At 38.2% G+C, this 18,605-nt stretch overlaps 1 protein-coding gene across 12 annotated transcripts in view; it reads left to right on the top strand.

Annotated features, from left to right (window-relative positions):
* ZFHX4 (zinc finger homeobox 4) overlaps positions 1-18,605 on the top strand; it is a 179,885-nt gene that overhangs the window by 27,814 nt on the left and 133,466 nt on the right. For 11 of the 12 annotated variants that reach the window (XM_033155459.1, XM_033155460.1, XM_033155462.1 and 8 more), the window contains exons 2-3: positions 1-339; positions 1,946-2,448. The exon at positions 1-339 is cut by the window's left edge and continues 2,285 nt beyond it. In XM_033155459.1, coding sequence (XP_033011350.1) covers positions 1-339; positions 1,946-2,448 — 842 coding nt within the window. The remainder of the gene's footprint in view (positions 340-1,945; positions 2,449-18,605) is intronic. The other variant, XM_033155461.1, reaches the window with a different exon arrangement.

An 18,605-nucleotide genomic window follows, 5' to 3' on the forward strand; every position in this document is an offset into this window, starting at 1 on the left:
GTAGCTGTGGAACACCATCTCCATCTAAACCAAAACAAAAACCCACCTGGCGTTGTGAGGTTTGTGATTATGAAACCAATGTGGCTAGAAACCTTCGTATTCACATGACTAGTGAGAAGCACATGCATAATATGATGCTTTTGCAGCAGAACATGAAGCAGATTCAGCACAACCTGCACTTAGGCCTTGCACCAGCTGAGGCAGAACTTTATCAGTACTACCTAGCCCAGAACATAGGCCTGACTGGAATGAAACTGGAGAATCCAGCAGACCCCCAGATGCTGATCAATCCATTCCAGCTTGATCCAGCAACAGCAGCAGCTTTGGCACCAGGACTTGGTCAGTATCTATTCATTTTATTATTATTATTATTATTATTACCACCAGTGTTTTAGTTACTGCTTCTAAATGTTAATGTAATTATTTTCTTGAATGGTCTGTTTTGCTAAGCTTAAAACAGCAAATTCTCTTCAACTTGTGGGATGTTGTAAAATTGAAAGTCAGTTAAAAGGAAATCCAAGTACTTCACTTGCTCTTTAACCTCCTTTGCCCAAATCCTTGTCTGTTTACAGTTAGATTTTCTCATTGTTCTTTGCTATGTGAGACCTGAAACAATAATTTTCTATGTGCTGTCAAGTTCATGAAGAAAACAATCTGCTTTTTTAAAAAAGGAAATATGTTTTTCTGTGACATTATCCTGTTGTTGTCATCAACATTACAAGTAAAAGTTTTTGTAGAGAAGTATGGATTTTCACTTGATAATAATCCCTCTGGTTAGCTAATGTATGAATCAGAGGTTTACTTGTGACTACGAAGCATTAGGAATCTGATAAAGCTCAGCTATATTGATATGAATGATAAATGGCTAGTTATTAAACATATAAGAAATTAATCTAATAATAAAAGTAGCATTCATATAGCATTTTTTTATCAATGAAAAGGTGTATTGCATTCTGTCTCTTAATAATAGAGTAGGGGTAGCCAACATGGTGCCAACCAGAATTTGTGGGCTTCAGCTGCCAACATCCCTGACTTTTGACCATGATGGGTAGGGCTGATGGGAGCTAGACTACACAACATCTGGAGGGTACCACATTAGCTACTCTGTCTTAGAACAACCCTTTCAGGCAGGCCAGTATTAATCCCATATTTCAGACAGAGAACTGAGACTGAGAAAAGGTGATCTTAGGCAGGCCACTAAGTTCATTATCATTCTCTGTCACTTATACTATGCCTGCGCTCAGCAACAATTTAAGGTGGCCTAAAACAGGAGGCAAAACATAAGAACTGTTGTCCAATTACAGCTTTTGTATCAATAGGATGTATTACAGGCACTCCCAAACTGCAGCCCTCCAGATGTTTTGGCCTACAACTCCCATGATCCCTTGCTAACAGGACCAGTGGTCAAGGATGATGGGAATTGTAGTCCAAAACATCTGGGGGGGGCAAAGTTTGGGGATGCCTGATGTATTATATTATTTGAAAGTCGTGAAATGGAAGTTACTTTCTGAATCATCGCAGCCCTGTTTTTCATATATGCATATATGTGATATATATCTGAGAACTACAATTAGCAGCTTTTAAAGGATATAATGAAACTAAAATTAGTTTAGTAGGGTTAATCTAGGCTTTTAAATTGCAAAAGCTTAGCTGTTTTGTTATTTTATTGATCAACTCTCATGTCTTTGAAAATAAAAATTCCAGGATGACATCATGCCCAGTAGGAGTAATTAAAGCTATCTGATGAGGGAATTTAGAAGTTGAAAGGGATGATTGTAATTGATCCTGATTCAATCCTATTACAGCTTTTTATAGTTTAAGCTCTAGAGAAAGCAAGCCCCTTGTCAAGGCTTTATTTTATAGATTCCTTTGTGTGTGTGTATATGTGTATATGTGCTCTATACTTTCTGGTCTCTACTTTCCCTTTTAATTTTTTCCTCTGTAGTAAATAATGAGCTGCCACCTGAAATCCGGCTTGCCAGTGGTCAGCTAATGGGTGATGACCTGTCCCTCCTTACTGCAGGAGAGCTGTCACCTTATATCAGTGACCCAGCGCTGAAGCTATTCCAGTGTGCTGTTTGCAACAAATTCACCTCTGACAGCCTGGAGGCCCTAAGTGTGCATGTGAGCAGTGAACGTTCTCTCCCTGAAGAGGAGTGGAGGGCTGTAATTGGAGACATCTACCAATGCAAGCTCTGTAACTACAACACGCAGCTCAAAGCCAACTTCCAGCTTCACTGCAAGACTGACAAACACATGCAAAAATATCAACTGGTGGCTCACATTAAAGAAGGAGGCAAAACTAACGAGTGGAGGCTGAAGTGCATTGCCATTGGCAACCCAGTTCACCTAAAATGTAATGCCTGTGACTACTACACCAACAGTGTGGATAAATTGCGCTTACATACCACCAATCACAGACACGAGGCAGCCCTGAAACTTTACAAGGTAAGCAGCCACCAGCAATTTAAGTTGGCTTAAAATAGGAAGCGACAGTTAACTCTTGAAATGTTAGCAGAGCGGTGTTTTTGAGTGATGTGCAAATTAGAGGCTTATTGAACATATTCTTAATAAAGCAACAAAAATCAGACTACTGAGCTAGAAGTGCTGCACCTGGAAAGTGTTATACCTTATAGCTCATTTAGCTTTCCCTTTATTTGAACCTTTATATACCGGGTATATATCACTGTCAGCACAGTCCTATGTGTATGTTTACTCAGCTGCAAGTCCCATTGAGTTAGATGGAGTTGAGTCCCAAGTTAATGGGCACTGGATGCAGCCTAACGTCTTAAACTTAAATTTATATTTCTCGTGTTGCAAATGGCTAAATGAGTTTCTGTTCTAAATTATATAATAGCCTTTGTTAGCTAACTGTTTGTTAACTTTGAATTCTTTTGTGTATTTTATGTGATACTTGCATATCTTGTATAGGAAAGTAAATGGCTCCTAGCATTGAGGATGTTTAAATGATCCCAACCCAAAATGTGCCACCTCAATTCTTATAGTAAAAACACACACTTGTACCACAATATTACTATGAGTATTCAGAAGCAAACTCTTGCTATCCCTTTGCCTACCTTTGTTTTTGATTAGTCAATAATCATTTTTTGCAAACATGAAAGGGTGTGGTGCAGATAAATATTAGCGTAATGGCAAATACACTTTTTTCTGGCCTGGGGAAAAACTATACTACGTGTGGGAGTGGGAAATATCATTTATTACTGATCATGCCATGACTTTTTCCAAGCCCCAATTACTGGATTTTATTTTATTTTGTTTTCTGGATGTCCTGTTGGGCTTGGTTTATGTATAAAGTGTTGTACATTTATTTATTTATGGCTTTCAGATATCAAGCACTATTTTGTTTGAGGGTTTTTTCCCACAAGGATGTTACAATTTGTCAGTGTATTTTAAATATAGTGAGAAAGTCCATGTGGTAAGTGTAACATACATAGGCTAGAGCTTGCCTTTAACTTTATTATGAGTAATAAGTATGATTTTTTTTCTAAAATACTGTTGTAAAATTTGCACACGTATAAATAAATAAATAAATAAATCAGCAGTTCTGTAGGCAAATAATTATTAAGCTAATTAATGTTCTAAAGTTGGTTGTGTATAAACCGCTTTGTTGAAACAAATGGCAGACATGTAGCTGAAAATAATATACTCCATTTGTATCCTGCAGACAGCAAATGAAGGGGATGTAAATACTATAGAATGTAGATGTATCTATCTACTTCTGTGTTTGGATACCAAATGAAAGTCTGTTCATACAGGACACTGATAACCAAACTCAAATGCATTCACTTATCTTCCTTAGTACCTAAAAGGAATGAATTAGTATTTAAAGGCAGAGGGTTGTACACAATTAACTGCTAATCAGACTAGACCTATTGAAATCAATAACCTAGGTAGTCATGCCCATTGATTTCACTGGGTCTGCTGTAAGTAGGAGTTGGTTGACAACAACCCCGAGCAAGGAAGCTGAGGAAAAACCTTTCAAGATGAGCAAATTGTGCTGGTGGTTGTGAACCAGATACAGAACAAGCTGCCCTCCCCACTTTATAGGAAACTCTTCTGACCATACTTGGCTTTCAGCATTTCCCTTTCAGACCTTAGCATATTAGCCTAAGCTGACCTTCACATGCTTAACCTGATTCATCCACGATTAAATTCATCTCCTTGCTGGCAGATTGCTGAAAGTGTTATCTACTACCACTTTGAATTTTGCACAGAAAAAAAATCACTGTATGGAACATGAATTGATCAAAACATTCTAGACACTTGCCCACTAAAGCAGAGCTTTATAGACCTCTGGCCTTTACAAATCTCCAAAACAAACTCCAAATATATTATGTTCGCTGTTGCTTTAAGCTGTTTTCCTCCAGCTTATCTCACTTTTAGTATTGGAGCTGGGTCGGGGGGGAGGGCAGGAAGAATTGTGTAAAGCAGTAGTGTACAGTACAGGCTGGGGGCAGGGGCTCAGCTTATTTTCCATGCAAATGTTTTTCCTCCTCCTGTAAAGTGTAGACCCCCCCTTCCCTTGTATGTATCTATCATTTGGATATCAACAGCACAGATAGTATTTACATAGTTGAGTAAGGTGTTTCCATTTACTTTATCCTGTTTAGAAGCCTAGGAAAAGACAGTGATCTCTGTAAAGCACATGCTCTTGCAGCAATTCTAAGTCCACCATTTTGTAGCTTTAAGAAACTATAGAATCCCACAATATGGTTATTTTCCTGCTATGCAACCCTCTCATAAGATCTGATTACAATACCAGTACTTTGGAGAAGACAGAGAAAATAGAACAAGGTGGGCCTGCAACAAAAAGCTGCAGTATGATTTGTACCTGTTGAGAGTTCCAGTCAGCTAGCTATGCCCATTTCACTGTTTTATCTCATTTCCTTCCTCCCCATTTTCTGTTTTATCTCCAAATGTCAGCCAGCATTCTTTGCCAACCGAACATGGCCAGTCTTCATTGGGATTGGCAGTCCCTGTCCCGTCCCCAATTGGGGGTTTCACGCCTCAAAGTTATTTTGTACTTTTGCAAATCTTGAGATTCCCCCAACACTACAAATATTTCCCTCTTGTCCATGGATGGTGCTGTTTTGGCTACATAGGGATCCACACTTGGAGAATAGTCCATTAAAGAAGATTCCACCTAAACATTAGGAAGAACTTCCTGACAGTGAGAGCTGTTCGGCAGTGGAATTTGCTACCAAGGAGTGTGGTGGAGTCTCCTTCTTTGGAGGTCTTTAAGCAGAGGCTTGACAGCCATCTGTCAGGAATGCTTTGATGGTGTTTCCTGCTTGGCAGGGGGTTGGACTGGATTGCCCTTGTGGTCTCTTCCAACTCTATGATTCTATGATTCTATGAAAGGGTGTGAGAGCAATGCCTGGAGTAGGTTTGGAGAAAGATGCTATTCCCCTTTGTTGAAAGGAGCTTGGCTTACACTTAACTGGTAAGGAGGAGGGAAGTGTTCACCCTCTAAGGTTCAATAAAAATAATTGACAAGTATACCAAATGGCACAGGCCTGGCTTAAGGGGCCTGAGCACAACCACGACCCTCAATTTAGGAGGATCCCATTTCCCACCCCATTTCTTCATTAATGCCTTCATTCACTCTCCTTTTCTGGCAGCTGTAAAAAGTAGGCTCCAGTTTTCTCTTCAACTAACTGGGCCAGTTCAGTGAACAAAGAGAAAAATGGAGGAAAGGAGAAATAGCCAGGTGGCTGTGTACTTTTTGGCTTCCTCAGAATGTTTTGAATGCACATGAAGTATCCCTGGGTTGAAATCTAGCCAGTACCCATGATGCTGTAGCCCAGAAAGCATTAATGACCACAGCAGAAAAGCTTAGGGGGAATCCCATTTTTTTTCATTCACAAAATATTGGATGGTATCGCTGTTAGTCATACTCTGAGCAGACCCATTGAAATCAATGTACTGAAGTGCATTAATTTTAATGGGTTTATTCTGAGTCTGTTTTAGTTGGATATCATCCACTGTGACTTTAATGACAGGACAATGCAACATAAATGCCTTCTTGAGGCAAAATGTCTGGACTCCTTGCAACAACTGCAATGTTAATAACTTCAGTGCTTTGGAAAAAGATGTTGCATGCATCACAACAGCAGTACTAAAATTGGTTGTTTGTGTATAAGCCCTCTTGTAAGATGTGAAAGCTACTAATGTATTAAAACCGCAGCCCCTGCCCACCGAATTCATGAAGCAATTTGTGTAATTAGTTGCCTAATGTGACAAAGCAATGCTGCTTTATGAGAACAATTAACTTACCGGTACAATCCTAAGAACACTTAATTGGAAGTAGGTTTGCATAGCAATCAGTGAGGCTTACTTCAACTTAATACATTGAGGTTTAGGGTGATATACATATTTGGGTGCTAGCAAAATTATTTTGCAATTATGAGAACAAATAATAAAATTTGACTGCTTCAGTTATTTGTGGTTTAATGGCAAGTATAAGTTTTATTGAGTATTTATTTCCTCTTTCCTCTTACATAGTCATTTAAAATGTTAAGAACACCTGACAGCAGCAGTTAGGTGAGGTTAAATGTATAAAATATACTTTTCTTTTTTGCTTTATTGACAAACTATTGATTCATACACTATTTGTGTTATGATTGTCAGCTCAATTTGAGTAGATCACTTCACCTCTCATTCTCAAACAACAGGAAAGTTGGATGACCTATTTCCAGTTTAAGAAGGTTAAAGGTTAGCTCAAAAGCATCATCTGCCTAACTGCTTAGTTTTAAACTGATCAATTTAATGAAAATCTGTTTTACAGATGGTGTTTTAATGTCTTTGGCAGGATTTGGGCAGCTTTAACATTAGATGTACGCTAGTAAACATTATTTTTTATTTGACCAGAGCAACACCTTTTCTTTTATGTTTTATAGTAGAAAACATGTGGGATATGGTATTTTGGCAGAAGACCCAAAGCAAAAAGTGTTGATGATCTTTCCATATGGATTCCACAACAGAATATATTTATGTCTATTGCTCAAACAAAGCTATATTCATGGCTAAGCAGACTGTTTTACTCTGAATCCTTAAAAAGAATTTCAGTCAGAATTGTATTTGGAAAATGCGTGCTTCCCATTTGCATACGATTGGAACACCAGCATTTAAAACTATAATCAAAACTGCTCCTTATGTATATGTAAGTATGCACTTTGTGTTTATAGCTGAGGTGACCAAACTGTGGTTTGTAAGCTAAATGTAGTTCCTGGCAGTTCAAATGTAAGGAGCTGCTCTTACTCAACCAAGTAGTACAAAAATGCAAATAGTTGTGAAAGACCTTTGTAAGGACATTCAGTGGTTGCTCATGAGTAAAGCGCCAGACGCAGAACTTCTAAAAACTAAGTTCTTTATTGTGCACAGCTATATACAGTGGAGCAAAAGATCAAGCGTCCATCTCATCCCTCTGCAGAGTCCAGGAATGACCCCTTCCTGTTCTTTGTCCAGCAAAAGAGGCGCGGGATTCTGAACCCCCGCCTCCCCCTTCCGCGTCCTTCCGGCCTGCGCCCTCGGAGCCTGACCCAGTTCCCCGCTTTCCCCTCAGCGCTGAGGCTCTGTGATCCTCTCAGAGCCCCTGCACCGCCTTCCTGCCTCTGACTGCCCCTCCGCACTGAAGGAATGGCCGCTTCCGGCTGAGGAGGGGGAGGACGAGCTGGTAAATAACTTGGGGGGGGGGGGTTCCCTATACTGCAAACGCTCCCGCGACTCTCCCAGCCTCCCAGGAGGGGGGTTTCCTGACAACCTTATTTGTACTGCAAAACTATGACTTCCATGTGGCATTATCCACTTGCACAAAAGCAAAATGAATTCTGTCCACATATTCCCTGAGGACAACTTCAAATTTCAGCCAAATGTCATATATAGCTTTTTAATAGTTTTTGAGCAGCATTTTGTTTGTAAATAGTGAATATTTAGGGAAACCGTAAGGGGGGGAATGGAACTTTGTGATGGGGGAAATGGGGTGAGATGAGTCCCCCACTTTACCCATGAACACTATTGTTCCAATACAAAATTGTATTTGTTGTTTTGACTTGTGAGTATAATGTGGTTTTGTTACAGAATGTAGTACAGTTCTTCAGCTCAGAGAATTTGGGTCCTATACAGTATGCCCTTTGGAAATATAGGGTAAAATCCAATGCAGTAGTTTTCTTATTAAATAACATGATCCACTAAGAGAAAGGGTGTGTGTGTGATTTCCCCCGATTCCTACTTCCTCATGTAACCCCTCTGCTACTGTCAGTGCTGTTCTGAAGGGAAGACATACAGGTAGTGGCTGAAACAGGAAGGGGAATCAGTGAAAATTTCCTCCTCTTCACCTACTCATCTCAGTCAATGCCTCTGTTGGATAATGTGTAGGGAAACTTAGCATTCTCATATTCTCAAACTTACGGTACAAATTTTGCTATGGTGTAGAAGAATATGCAATCTGTGCATCAAAAAGAATTTCAGTGACTTAAGGTGCTCACTGAGTATATTTTAAAACATGTGTACGTAGTACACAGTACTACAAATACATCAGGAAACAGACCAAAATAACAACATGTACCTGAAGGAAGATCCTTGAAAATGCTTTTGTGTACATTGTATCAAGTACAACTTATATGTAAAGTGGTAGTTTAGGGTGTGCTAAATTCATTTCCTATGCTACCTTTAAACTAGAGAACTACCTGTCTATATGCCATGTACTGCAGATACACTCTCTCCATTGAGACTTATGCAGAGATCCGGGGGGGGGGGGACCTATTGCAATGAACACTATTAGCATAACGGCAGTGCTTGGCGGAGTCCATCTTTTTATAACTGGACCCCTTTTCAGTGACGTTAATTGGGTATTTACTTTCCATCATTTTAGAATCTGATTTTATAACTTTGGTTCACTTTTTAAATTAAATGCAGAATAACTTTTTGCATAAGAATTCTAAAGCAAGATTCACCTGGGTGTTGCTGACTCCGATGTGTTTATTTAAAGAAAAAGTTCACTGTGGTCCTTTATTTTGTCAACAAATGACTGCTACCAGCCTTTAAAATAGCCCAGTGAAACTAAATTATCACAAATATATAACATTGCATTCAGAAAGGCTGGAAGAACAAATGGAGCATTGACTATATTTTATAGGATGGATTTATAGCCTGTCCTTGGGTCACTTAGGGCCAAGAATTTTCACGGTCAGCTGGTTGGGCCTGCTGGCGAGCATCCTCAGCAGGAAATGTAAATACCATATAGCACCTGCTCTTCAGCTGGGCGGCTAGCACTCTTCTGCTTTTGGAAGGGAAGTATCTACCACCTCAAGTCTGGTCCAAAGTAGAAAGCTTAATTATACTGGTCTTTCTCTGCATCTGTCATCAGTGAAGCAGAATAGTCTGTCTGGATTCTCTAATGCTGTTTGCATATTCGTATTTTAAATCAGCCAGAGATACTGAATGTATTGCTTGTGTCTCCTTGTTTATGAATGAGACAACTGGGATTTAGGTAACTTCAAGAGTACTATTTCCCCAATGAACATTGCTAGTGTTTTCCTCATTATTCTTGTTCTGGATGAAAGCATCAGTGTTAAAAATTAAAAATTGTATTTGGGAGAGCAGGTATGAAATAACAAAGGGGGAGAGAGAAATAACAAAGGGGGAGAGAGAAATAACAAAGGGGGAGAGAGAAATCCATCTACAGCACAAGCTACATTTGTTTGCTATATTTTGTTTAGCATGCAATGATGATACTTTGATCAGTGTAGAATTAACACAGTTCCATAATTTAAATTTCAATAGTCTTCTCCTAAGTTTCCAATTTAAAATCAAATATCCCAGATATGTGCCATTCCAATTATTGAACTGTCATTGTCCCAGTATGATAGTAAAAGAGGTTGTGAGATTGTGCTGTGCTTATTTGCATAAAAGTCATTGTGCAAAAAGAAATTGGAATGCTTCGGTACATTCGAGAGTCAAAACATGGTTTCCTTAATCTTACTGTAGTCATTTGTTTAGATAAAGAAAGCTGTTTGGAGAGATAAATAAAAGTTATTATTTTCTTGCTCTTAAACATAGTTGTCACTGAAAAATATTTCATTTTTTAATAGGGGTTTAACATTTGTGGTCATTTCAGGGTTGAAATATCTGAAATTAAATTCCCATTGCTGTTTACGTGTGTCAAGTAATTTGAATTATGCTATTATATTAACATGTATAACAAGGGAAGTGTTAAGAAACCATTTTTGTATCAGCCTATTAAAATATAAGTATACTTCTTGTCTACATAATGCATGTGTGTTCTAATGAACAAATGTTGGGGTAATAATTTTAAAGGGTTCCTTTCTGCTTCTAGTTTAGTGGGAATAACAACTTGTAACACTTTATAATTCTGTTTAAACATCATATATTTTTAGTCAGGCCTTTCTGTCATGTTGAGGATACATACCGTACTATGACAATCACTTAAAAATATTTATTTTTAGTACCTTAAAAATAAATCTGCAGTTTCCCCTCAAAATATGATCCAAAAAACTGGACCGAAATACAGGTTTTTCTGCAAATACAAAAATGTATTTGATACATTGGTATGGAAGTTGGATCCAGCCTTTTACCGTGTTGCATCTCACCCCCTGAACTTTGAAGGTGTGGAATGGGATGGCCAACTGAATCTGCTTTCACCTTCAAAGACTTGAATCAGATGTCTCACACGCAGCCAATCAGCAGCTTCATAGCTCTCCCTTATCATGTAGGAGGCTGCCCAGCAAAGGGAAGCCTCCCACCTGAGGGGGGACAACTTTAAAAGCATGGTTTAGGCATGCTCAGAAGTGAAATCATAGGCTGGGTTGAAAGCCAGGAAGCCCAATCTGCATCTTCACAGCTCTCATAAGGTACTGGGCAGCTTTCCACCTGATGAGGGATGCCTTCTTTGGAAATGTGGATTGGGCTGACGGTCAGCTGGCGTGATGCAGGCCTTCAGAGGTGAAAGTGCAGAGCATGTCAGTTGTCAACTGGCCTGGTCCACATTGTCAAACCCTTTTGAGGCACAATAGGTGTTTTTTACTTGCATGTGACTACTAATTAGTGTTTTCTGTGGGTACCACCCCTGCCCTAAAATATTTTAGCTTAGTTCTCCCTTGCACTCTATGTTCCTCACACAGCCACTAATGCACTAAGCCACAGTATCCACTGATTTCCATCTCTCTATTTGAATCGCTTACCATTTGGACCATCTGCCAGAACTACAGAATAAGGAGGCTGTTGCCCCTTTTAGCTGTTATCTCGTGGTGCCCTACAACGTTTCTTGTGTTTCCCAGGGAGGTGCTTTATCTGGGAATCCTTGCCCTATATTGGAGTAAATGAAATAGCCTACCTTTTCTGATATGTGAGGACGACTGAGTAAAAATTATGACACTTTTTCATATCAAATTGTAAGGCTAAGTGGTGATTATCAAAATGTGCACGAATGCTATCCTGACTGTATAAACAAAACAAAACAAAAAAATCCTTCCAGTAGCACCTTAGAGACCAACTAAGTTTGTTATTGGTATGAGCTTTTTTGTGCATGCACACTTCTTCAGATTCTTCAGATATCTGAGGAAGTGTGCATGCACATCAAAAGCTCATACCAATAAAAAAAACTTAGTTGGTCTCTAAGGTGCTGCTGGAAGGATTTTTTTTAATTTTGTTTCAACTACAGAAGACCAACATGGCTACCTACCTGTAACTGACTGTATAAGATATCTACATAGATCAGTGTATATATGCACCATTATATTCACAATAAATATCGTACACATATTTCTACATTTTCTGAATTGTATGTACATATAGCTACATAGTACTATTTTCATGAGAATCTCTAACAAGGTAACTTAGACTTTTCCAGAGGAAAAAAGAGGAAATAAATCCTTTCCCAGTTGACAAAGGTCAGAGCAAGATGTGATCAAATTATTAGAACCATGGTAAAGCTGCATGGGCTAAATGAAAATGTTGATTTGGTCCAAAACCTTAAAGTTCCTCATTATGTGTTGAGTTTGTAGGTTATGTATTTCAGCCAGGGGGATGCCTCTTTGTAATAAAAAGGAATAGCATTCCCAAGTTTGCTTGCTTTGTGTAAACTTCCACTGAATTATGCATGTATTGCAGACAGTGATGCTTTGCTGGATCAACTGTTAATGACACAGTTATTGTGAACTTTATTCTCAATCAAAGAACGTACTGCAAATACATACGCAGCCTTCTTTCTTAATGTCAGAACTGGAGGTTGTAAGTTACTTTTCCTTTTCCCTTTCCTTCTTCTGTCTCTTGGGAATGGCACATCACATAGTGAAATAGTGTTTGTTTGACCTCCCCTTCCCAAATACGGGGGCACGTTTATATTAACAGCAAAGTTCACAGAACTTCTCCTAGTGGAGTACCAAAAACAAGCATGTCATGGAAATGACCCTCTTGGTCTCCAGAGAAATGGAGTTAACCCTCATGTGCTATACAGTCTTCAGATATAGTCTTCATCTAACATGGTCCCAGAGGAAACTGCAAGTGCTTGTGGGAGTAAAGGTATTACTATAAACTTTAGTTTTTAAAAGCAGAGGATGTTGAAATAAATGGAAATTAATATAAAGTCAAGCAAATCCACAAGAGCAAATCATAACAACAGCAAAAACCGAATTGAAGAACCAGTTTAAATTAAGTGTACTGTTCCTCCCTCTAATCAATTTTCTCTTGTCTTATGTGAGAGAACTAAACTATTTATAGCTTCTACTGTTTGACCCAGCTTCAGTGTATTGCCTCATACTGAAAGAACTTTGCTTGCTCTTGAAACTCAAGAAATTGTTGTAAGGTTGACCAGTTACGTAGTTGCCTTCTTAATCCCAGGCACTAGTCACTGCCTTCTCAAATGTATCCAGACTTACCACGGCAAACAGCTTCCCTAAATGGATAATATACTTAACATATTCCAACATTTCTCTTTGATTTAAATGTGAAAACCAACTGAGTGAAATGCCTTTTCTACATTAAAACTTAAGAGCTGCAGTATACCTAGTTAACATACTAAGGCCATATCCTCAATTTTGTCTGGACTACTGTAATTGATATTAACGTTAATAATGATCCCTCCATTTTCATCTTTTAAAATAAAGAATTTAAGACTAAAAAGTTCCTGTTCAACTATGGGAAGAGGTAAGGGATCAGAGTATACCTGAATGAGATAAAAGATTTCATCAGATTTAATAAAAAAAAGTTACTGAAGAATGAGCTCATTGTTGTTGACAGTGAATGTTGGCTTTCCCATGGTAAAACTTCAGTAGTCAGCACTGCTGCAGAGGCACTATAAAGAAAATACAGGAAAATCTTCCATACTATGTATTACTCACCAAGCCTAAGCTGAAATACTGTATTCAGTGTGTGCAACCACACTTTAAGAAGTATGCAAAGGGGAATATTTTCTTTATTTTTTTAGAGGAAATCTAACTAAGAATTGTTGTATTTTCACATATATTTCATGAAACAATATCATATTGTATAAAAATATTAAAAATTTCTGCTTTGCACAACTGATGGTATATTTCTAATGCGGCACACAGTAGTGGACAAATTACCCAAAGATGAATTAGATAAACATAATAGGAATGGTTTAGTTGTGATTTTACAGTAAGGGATTCCCTTCACCTCTAGAATTCTGTGCTTTCATAGTACGCATATAGAATGATAACACCCTCTTTCAGCTTCAGTTTCAACTGAGCTTTAGAAACGAAAGCAAGAGAAAAGATGCAGTCTCTCTCTCTCTCTCTCTCTCTCTCTCTCTCTCTCTCTCTCTCTGTGTGTGTGTGTGTGTGGTATGTGCCAGTTTTCACAACACAGTCAATCCCCTCATCTGTGACATGGTGGTCTACATTTTTCTTTTCTTTTAATATCATGAGTGGGGGGAAAATGCATGCAAATGTGTGGTCAGACAGTTGCTTCTTTGTCAATTCTAGGATTATAAATGTAAGGGTGTCTGAGACATTTTATATTTATGTTGCTTACTTTTTTTCTAAAGTTCCCTTTCTTGTCCTATTCACATAACATATTTGCATGGGCAGGGGAGTGGGTGGTACAGTCTAAACCACTGTACCTCTTGGGCTTGCTGATCAGACGGTTGGGGGTTCGAATATGTGTGATAGGGTGAGCTCCTGTTGCTCTGTCCCAGCTTCTGCCAGTTCAAAGGCACACCAGTGCAAGTAGATAAATTGGTACCGCTGCCGCAGGAAGATAAACGATGTTTCTGTGTGCTTTTGTATGGGAAAACTGGTCAACTTGACTCCAGTATCCTTTGTCTAATACTAGGATTGCTGCAAAACGGGAGGCAAGAAAACCAATTGCTTTAACTTATACATATTGTTGTTACATGTGGAGGAAAGAGCTTCCTTTTTCCACCTTTAATAATGCACAGACATTCTTCAGGGGCTATTTCATAAGAACATCCTTCTTTTTTTAAATTTTTACCTTCCACCATATTGCCTGTTTATTTAGTTTTCTTGTGGCTCTATAAAGCTCCTTTTGTAGTTACAACTAACCTAACTTATTTTATGTCATCTACAATCTTTGACACCTCATTGGCCATTGCCTTTTCAGATCATTAATAAATACATTAAGCAAGACTTCTCTTACTATGGAACATTTGGGCAACCCATTCTGATTTTTCCCCCATGTTGTACATGGACCATTAATTCCTAATTTGTTTTGTAACTCTTTGTATCATGTCACCAGTTCAGTTTTCATCCCACAAGTTCACAGTTTCTTAATAGCTTTTTCTGAAGGACATTATCTGATTTTTTAAAAAATGCCTAAACTAACTGCCAGATTAATTTTAGGATTCTTAGTTTAACACTGAAATATTTATATACTAAAGATACAAGAATTTTCTCAAGGAAAATGGTTATATGCATTGTGACATGCAAAGAATCTTGATGGTGATGTGAGAAGTCCATACATTTTTATTTAATCTTAATGCATTCCTGACACTGTCCGGTGTAATGACCGCTACTTGTGACTAGTTCACCATTACTACATAATGGAGTAGTACACTATTGGTAACCTCAGAAGTTAGGATATTAGGATGCCACCCCCGTTAGCAGAAATAAAAGAGGGGAGGAGAAAAAGGCACATTTGTCAGCCACCATTACACTTTGCACCTCTCAAATATTCAAAACAGGAGGGAGTGCAAGATACCCAGTCCAAGCATCCAATGAAATGTCATCTTTATGGGACGCGTTCAATGTAGGAGAGGGCTGACATAGTGCAAACAGGTTCAGTATGGGGGTGGCAAGAAGTCTCTCCTGCATTTTGAATTAAAAAATAAATAAATTTATTTATTTGGTTTTTCAGATTAAAACTTTACACATGTCCAACATACAACATAAAAACACGATTCCAAGGAATCTCTTGGACTTCCCTCTTCCCCTTTGTGGGTCCTATTGTTAATCATTTCCTCCTGCATCTTTTATAATAATCCAAATCTTTTATCTCTCCATTGTATCCAAAATTCATGATTAAACTACAAGTGATATTGCAATCCTACTAACGATTTTAACTGTTTACCGTGGTCTTTAAGATAAGTTATAAAGTTCCTTACTAAAATTTAGGTCTTCCTGATTTCTGATTCTTCCATACATTTTAGCCATTTTGGCATAACCCATCAACTTGATCTGCCATTCTTCTCTGGTATTTTGAATTTTTAAGCAGAGACATTTTGGGCGCACCACAGGAGAGGTGTGCCACATTTGAGTTAAGCGGTCTTAACTGTGAGCCATTTTTGAGTACAAAAAACCCTTCATCATTCTTGGCATTTTAGCTCTTTTAATGCCCAAGTAATTACTGAACTATGATTATTACCATCAGAGCTTTATTCTGTGCAGTTTAAGACAGAATTTTTTTTATCCCCACCCTGTCTCTTTTATTCTCACAACAATATATGATATAGGTTAGGATGACTGTCTTAAATAACTCTTGTAATGTTACATAGACTTTGGATACAATGTAGGACTGAAAAATTAGGAAGATTTATAGTATGCAGTTGAAAAGGTTAACTAAAGAACCCATGGAGGGAAGGAGGGAAGTCTAGAGATTCAGAAGAATCCTGTTTAATTTTTATTATTTGTGATTTTGTGTGTGAATGAATTTGTAAAATCAAATAAAAATCACCCTCCCCCCCCAAAAAAGGCTGACAGATAATGACTGGCTCAAGCTCATTCAGTGACTTTGGTGACCAAGTTGGGGATTTGAACCCAGGTTTCTCTGGCCTTGGTCCAACACACTGATTGCTACACAATAGTAATGTCAAAAGGGAAGACTTATGTGGTGTTCTTCTGATGCGTGAGTGAAAGAAACTCATCCTTTTGCTTAATAACAGTGAGTATATGCCAGTCAGTGATGTGGTCCAGGGGATTTCTCATTAAAGCGGTGTTGCTTGTCTGTGATCATTAGCCAGTACACAGAATTCTTGTGGCTTAACTACTATTATTTCTTGGGAGTTTCAAAGGGTTTTCAAAATTCTAGAATGTTCTATTAATTGGATGATGTTTCAGAATGCAGGTTGTAATTGTAGAGTTTGGCTTTTAGTTTATTTTTAGTATTTCTGCTGATTTTTGGTGCACTCTGCGGGATACTTAGGAGACAAAGCATTAAAGAGACCTCCTGGAAGAAAGGATGTACAAGTGTCTACAAGGTGGAAAGCTATAATTTGGGTTTCCTTTTTACATTATAGAAATCATGAACCCCTTTGATGAAAGGGTATTTTTAGAGGTGTTCACATGTTCTTCAGTCATTATTTCACATTCTAAACAGTTTCCAACTGGCACAATATTATTCTCGTCTTACTTCAAATATATTTTAGTTTCAGAATTCAAATTGGGTTGTTCCACTGTCCAGAGATAGTGTTATATGTTCTATGGCTTACCCAAGCTAATCCCCTTATTTCTGATGCTATTGTTTAAAAGTTGATTACCAAAAACGTGTCAAAATGACAGAAAACCAGGGGATACCTTTTTGAGCTTTGGTAATTTGGAAAGCAAGACGATATCATTATCCCAGAATAAACTTCCTTAAAGCTCCTGCAATGGTCCTCAGAGCACACACCCCTCAACGTCTTAACAACAGTGTTTTTCATGTGATTCAAAATGGCACAGTTTTACAAGATTTGTTTAGAAACACTTCCCCCCCCCCTTATATTAACAGCAAGTTTTTGCAGAAAGTTCATAGTGTGGATAGAAACCAACAAACAGAAAACATACTGTGGTTAACAAAATTCAAACATTTATTTGCTAGTCCAGTGATTTATTTTGTTTGATTTGGAATTCTGACTGATAACCTTTAAACTTTTGAAGATGCTAGCTAGCTCTGAAGCGGGACAAAGGAACTTGAGTTAGATGTGTGTGTGTTTATGAGGGCAGAGAGAGAGAGAGAGAATGTTCCTCTCTCTTCTACAGCATGTAGCATGTTGTGGTGACTTTTACATTTGTGCACTATTTTTTTCTTGTAATAATCAAGCCCTACCCACCACCCTCAATCCAAATTTGTCTGCAGATGTGGGTTTCCTCCTTTCAGAAGCTTTTGCTATATACTACATATTCATCAATTGTTTCATCTCATCTAGCCATTTGTTTGGTCCAATTTTCACTTTTTTGGTGCAGCGCGATAGTTACCAAACAGTGCTTCATCAAGTTAGGATCAATGCTACATCAGGAATGTGAGCTACACAATTTGGGAACAGAAGATTCTAGTGCCAGGACACCTTCCGTGCCTTCCAGGAGTTACTAACATGAAAAATCCCCCCAAACCAATGTTTTCTGGATTACTACTGAATCGCAGATACCCATTGTACTGAAATAATTTTTCAGTGGTAGTTGCACCACACTAATAACACGGCAACTCCTCTTCCTCCACCTATTTCTGTTTATTTGTTTTCTTGTGACATAGTTGAAACATCCATGTGCTTCATGTCTGCATAGATTGATCCGTTTATGATGAAGCATTATAGTTCTCTTCACTAATTTTGTATGGATAGTCAGCTGTCTTCCATTATTTTGTGTGCACTTGTTTTCAAATGTTGTTGACTAATTTCTAAATATGCAAGGTTATGTATTGAAACTACAAGAAGGGCTGTAGTTAATGAAGAGGGGGATTGCATACAAAAAGTCTCATGTTCAGTCCCTGGAATCCACATATAGCTGGGGAAGAATTCAGTCTGAAACCCTTGAGAGTCACTGCCAGAGTAAACTGTGCTGAGCTATATGGATCAATGGTCTGATATAAGAGAGTTTCCTGTGTTCCCATTGCTTCAGGGTTGTGCTCTTAAGATAGCTTCATCATAAGGAGACAGTAAAATCACAAGTCAGTTTTGCCACCAGGCCCTAAAGAAACAATTCTGTATTCTCAACCTACTAATTATAGCAAGGAAAGTATTTCAGAAATGTTTTCAGGTAATTCTTTTAACTGCACAGATATTATTTTTCATATCCTGCACATACAAAGCTGAGCTCTGTTAATGCCAAGGCAGAGAAAAGTTATGACTAATACATTTCAGAAATTGCCAGCATTTTTCTTATAATAGCTTTTCCGTT

The sequence above is a fragment of the Lacerta agilis genome, chromosome 7 (genome assembly GCF_009819535.1).
Source record: "Lacerta agilis isolate rLacAgi1 chromosome 7, rLacAgi1.pri, whole genome shotgun sequence".
NCBI lineage: Eukaryota > Metazoa > Chordata > Lepidosauria > Squamata > Lacertidae > Lacerta > Lacerta agilis.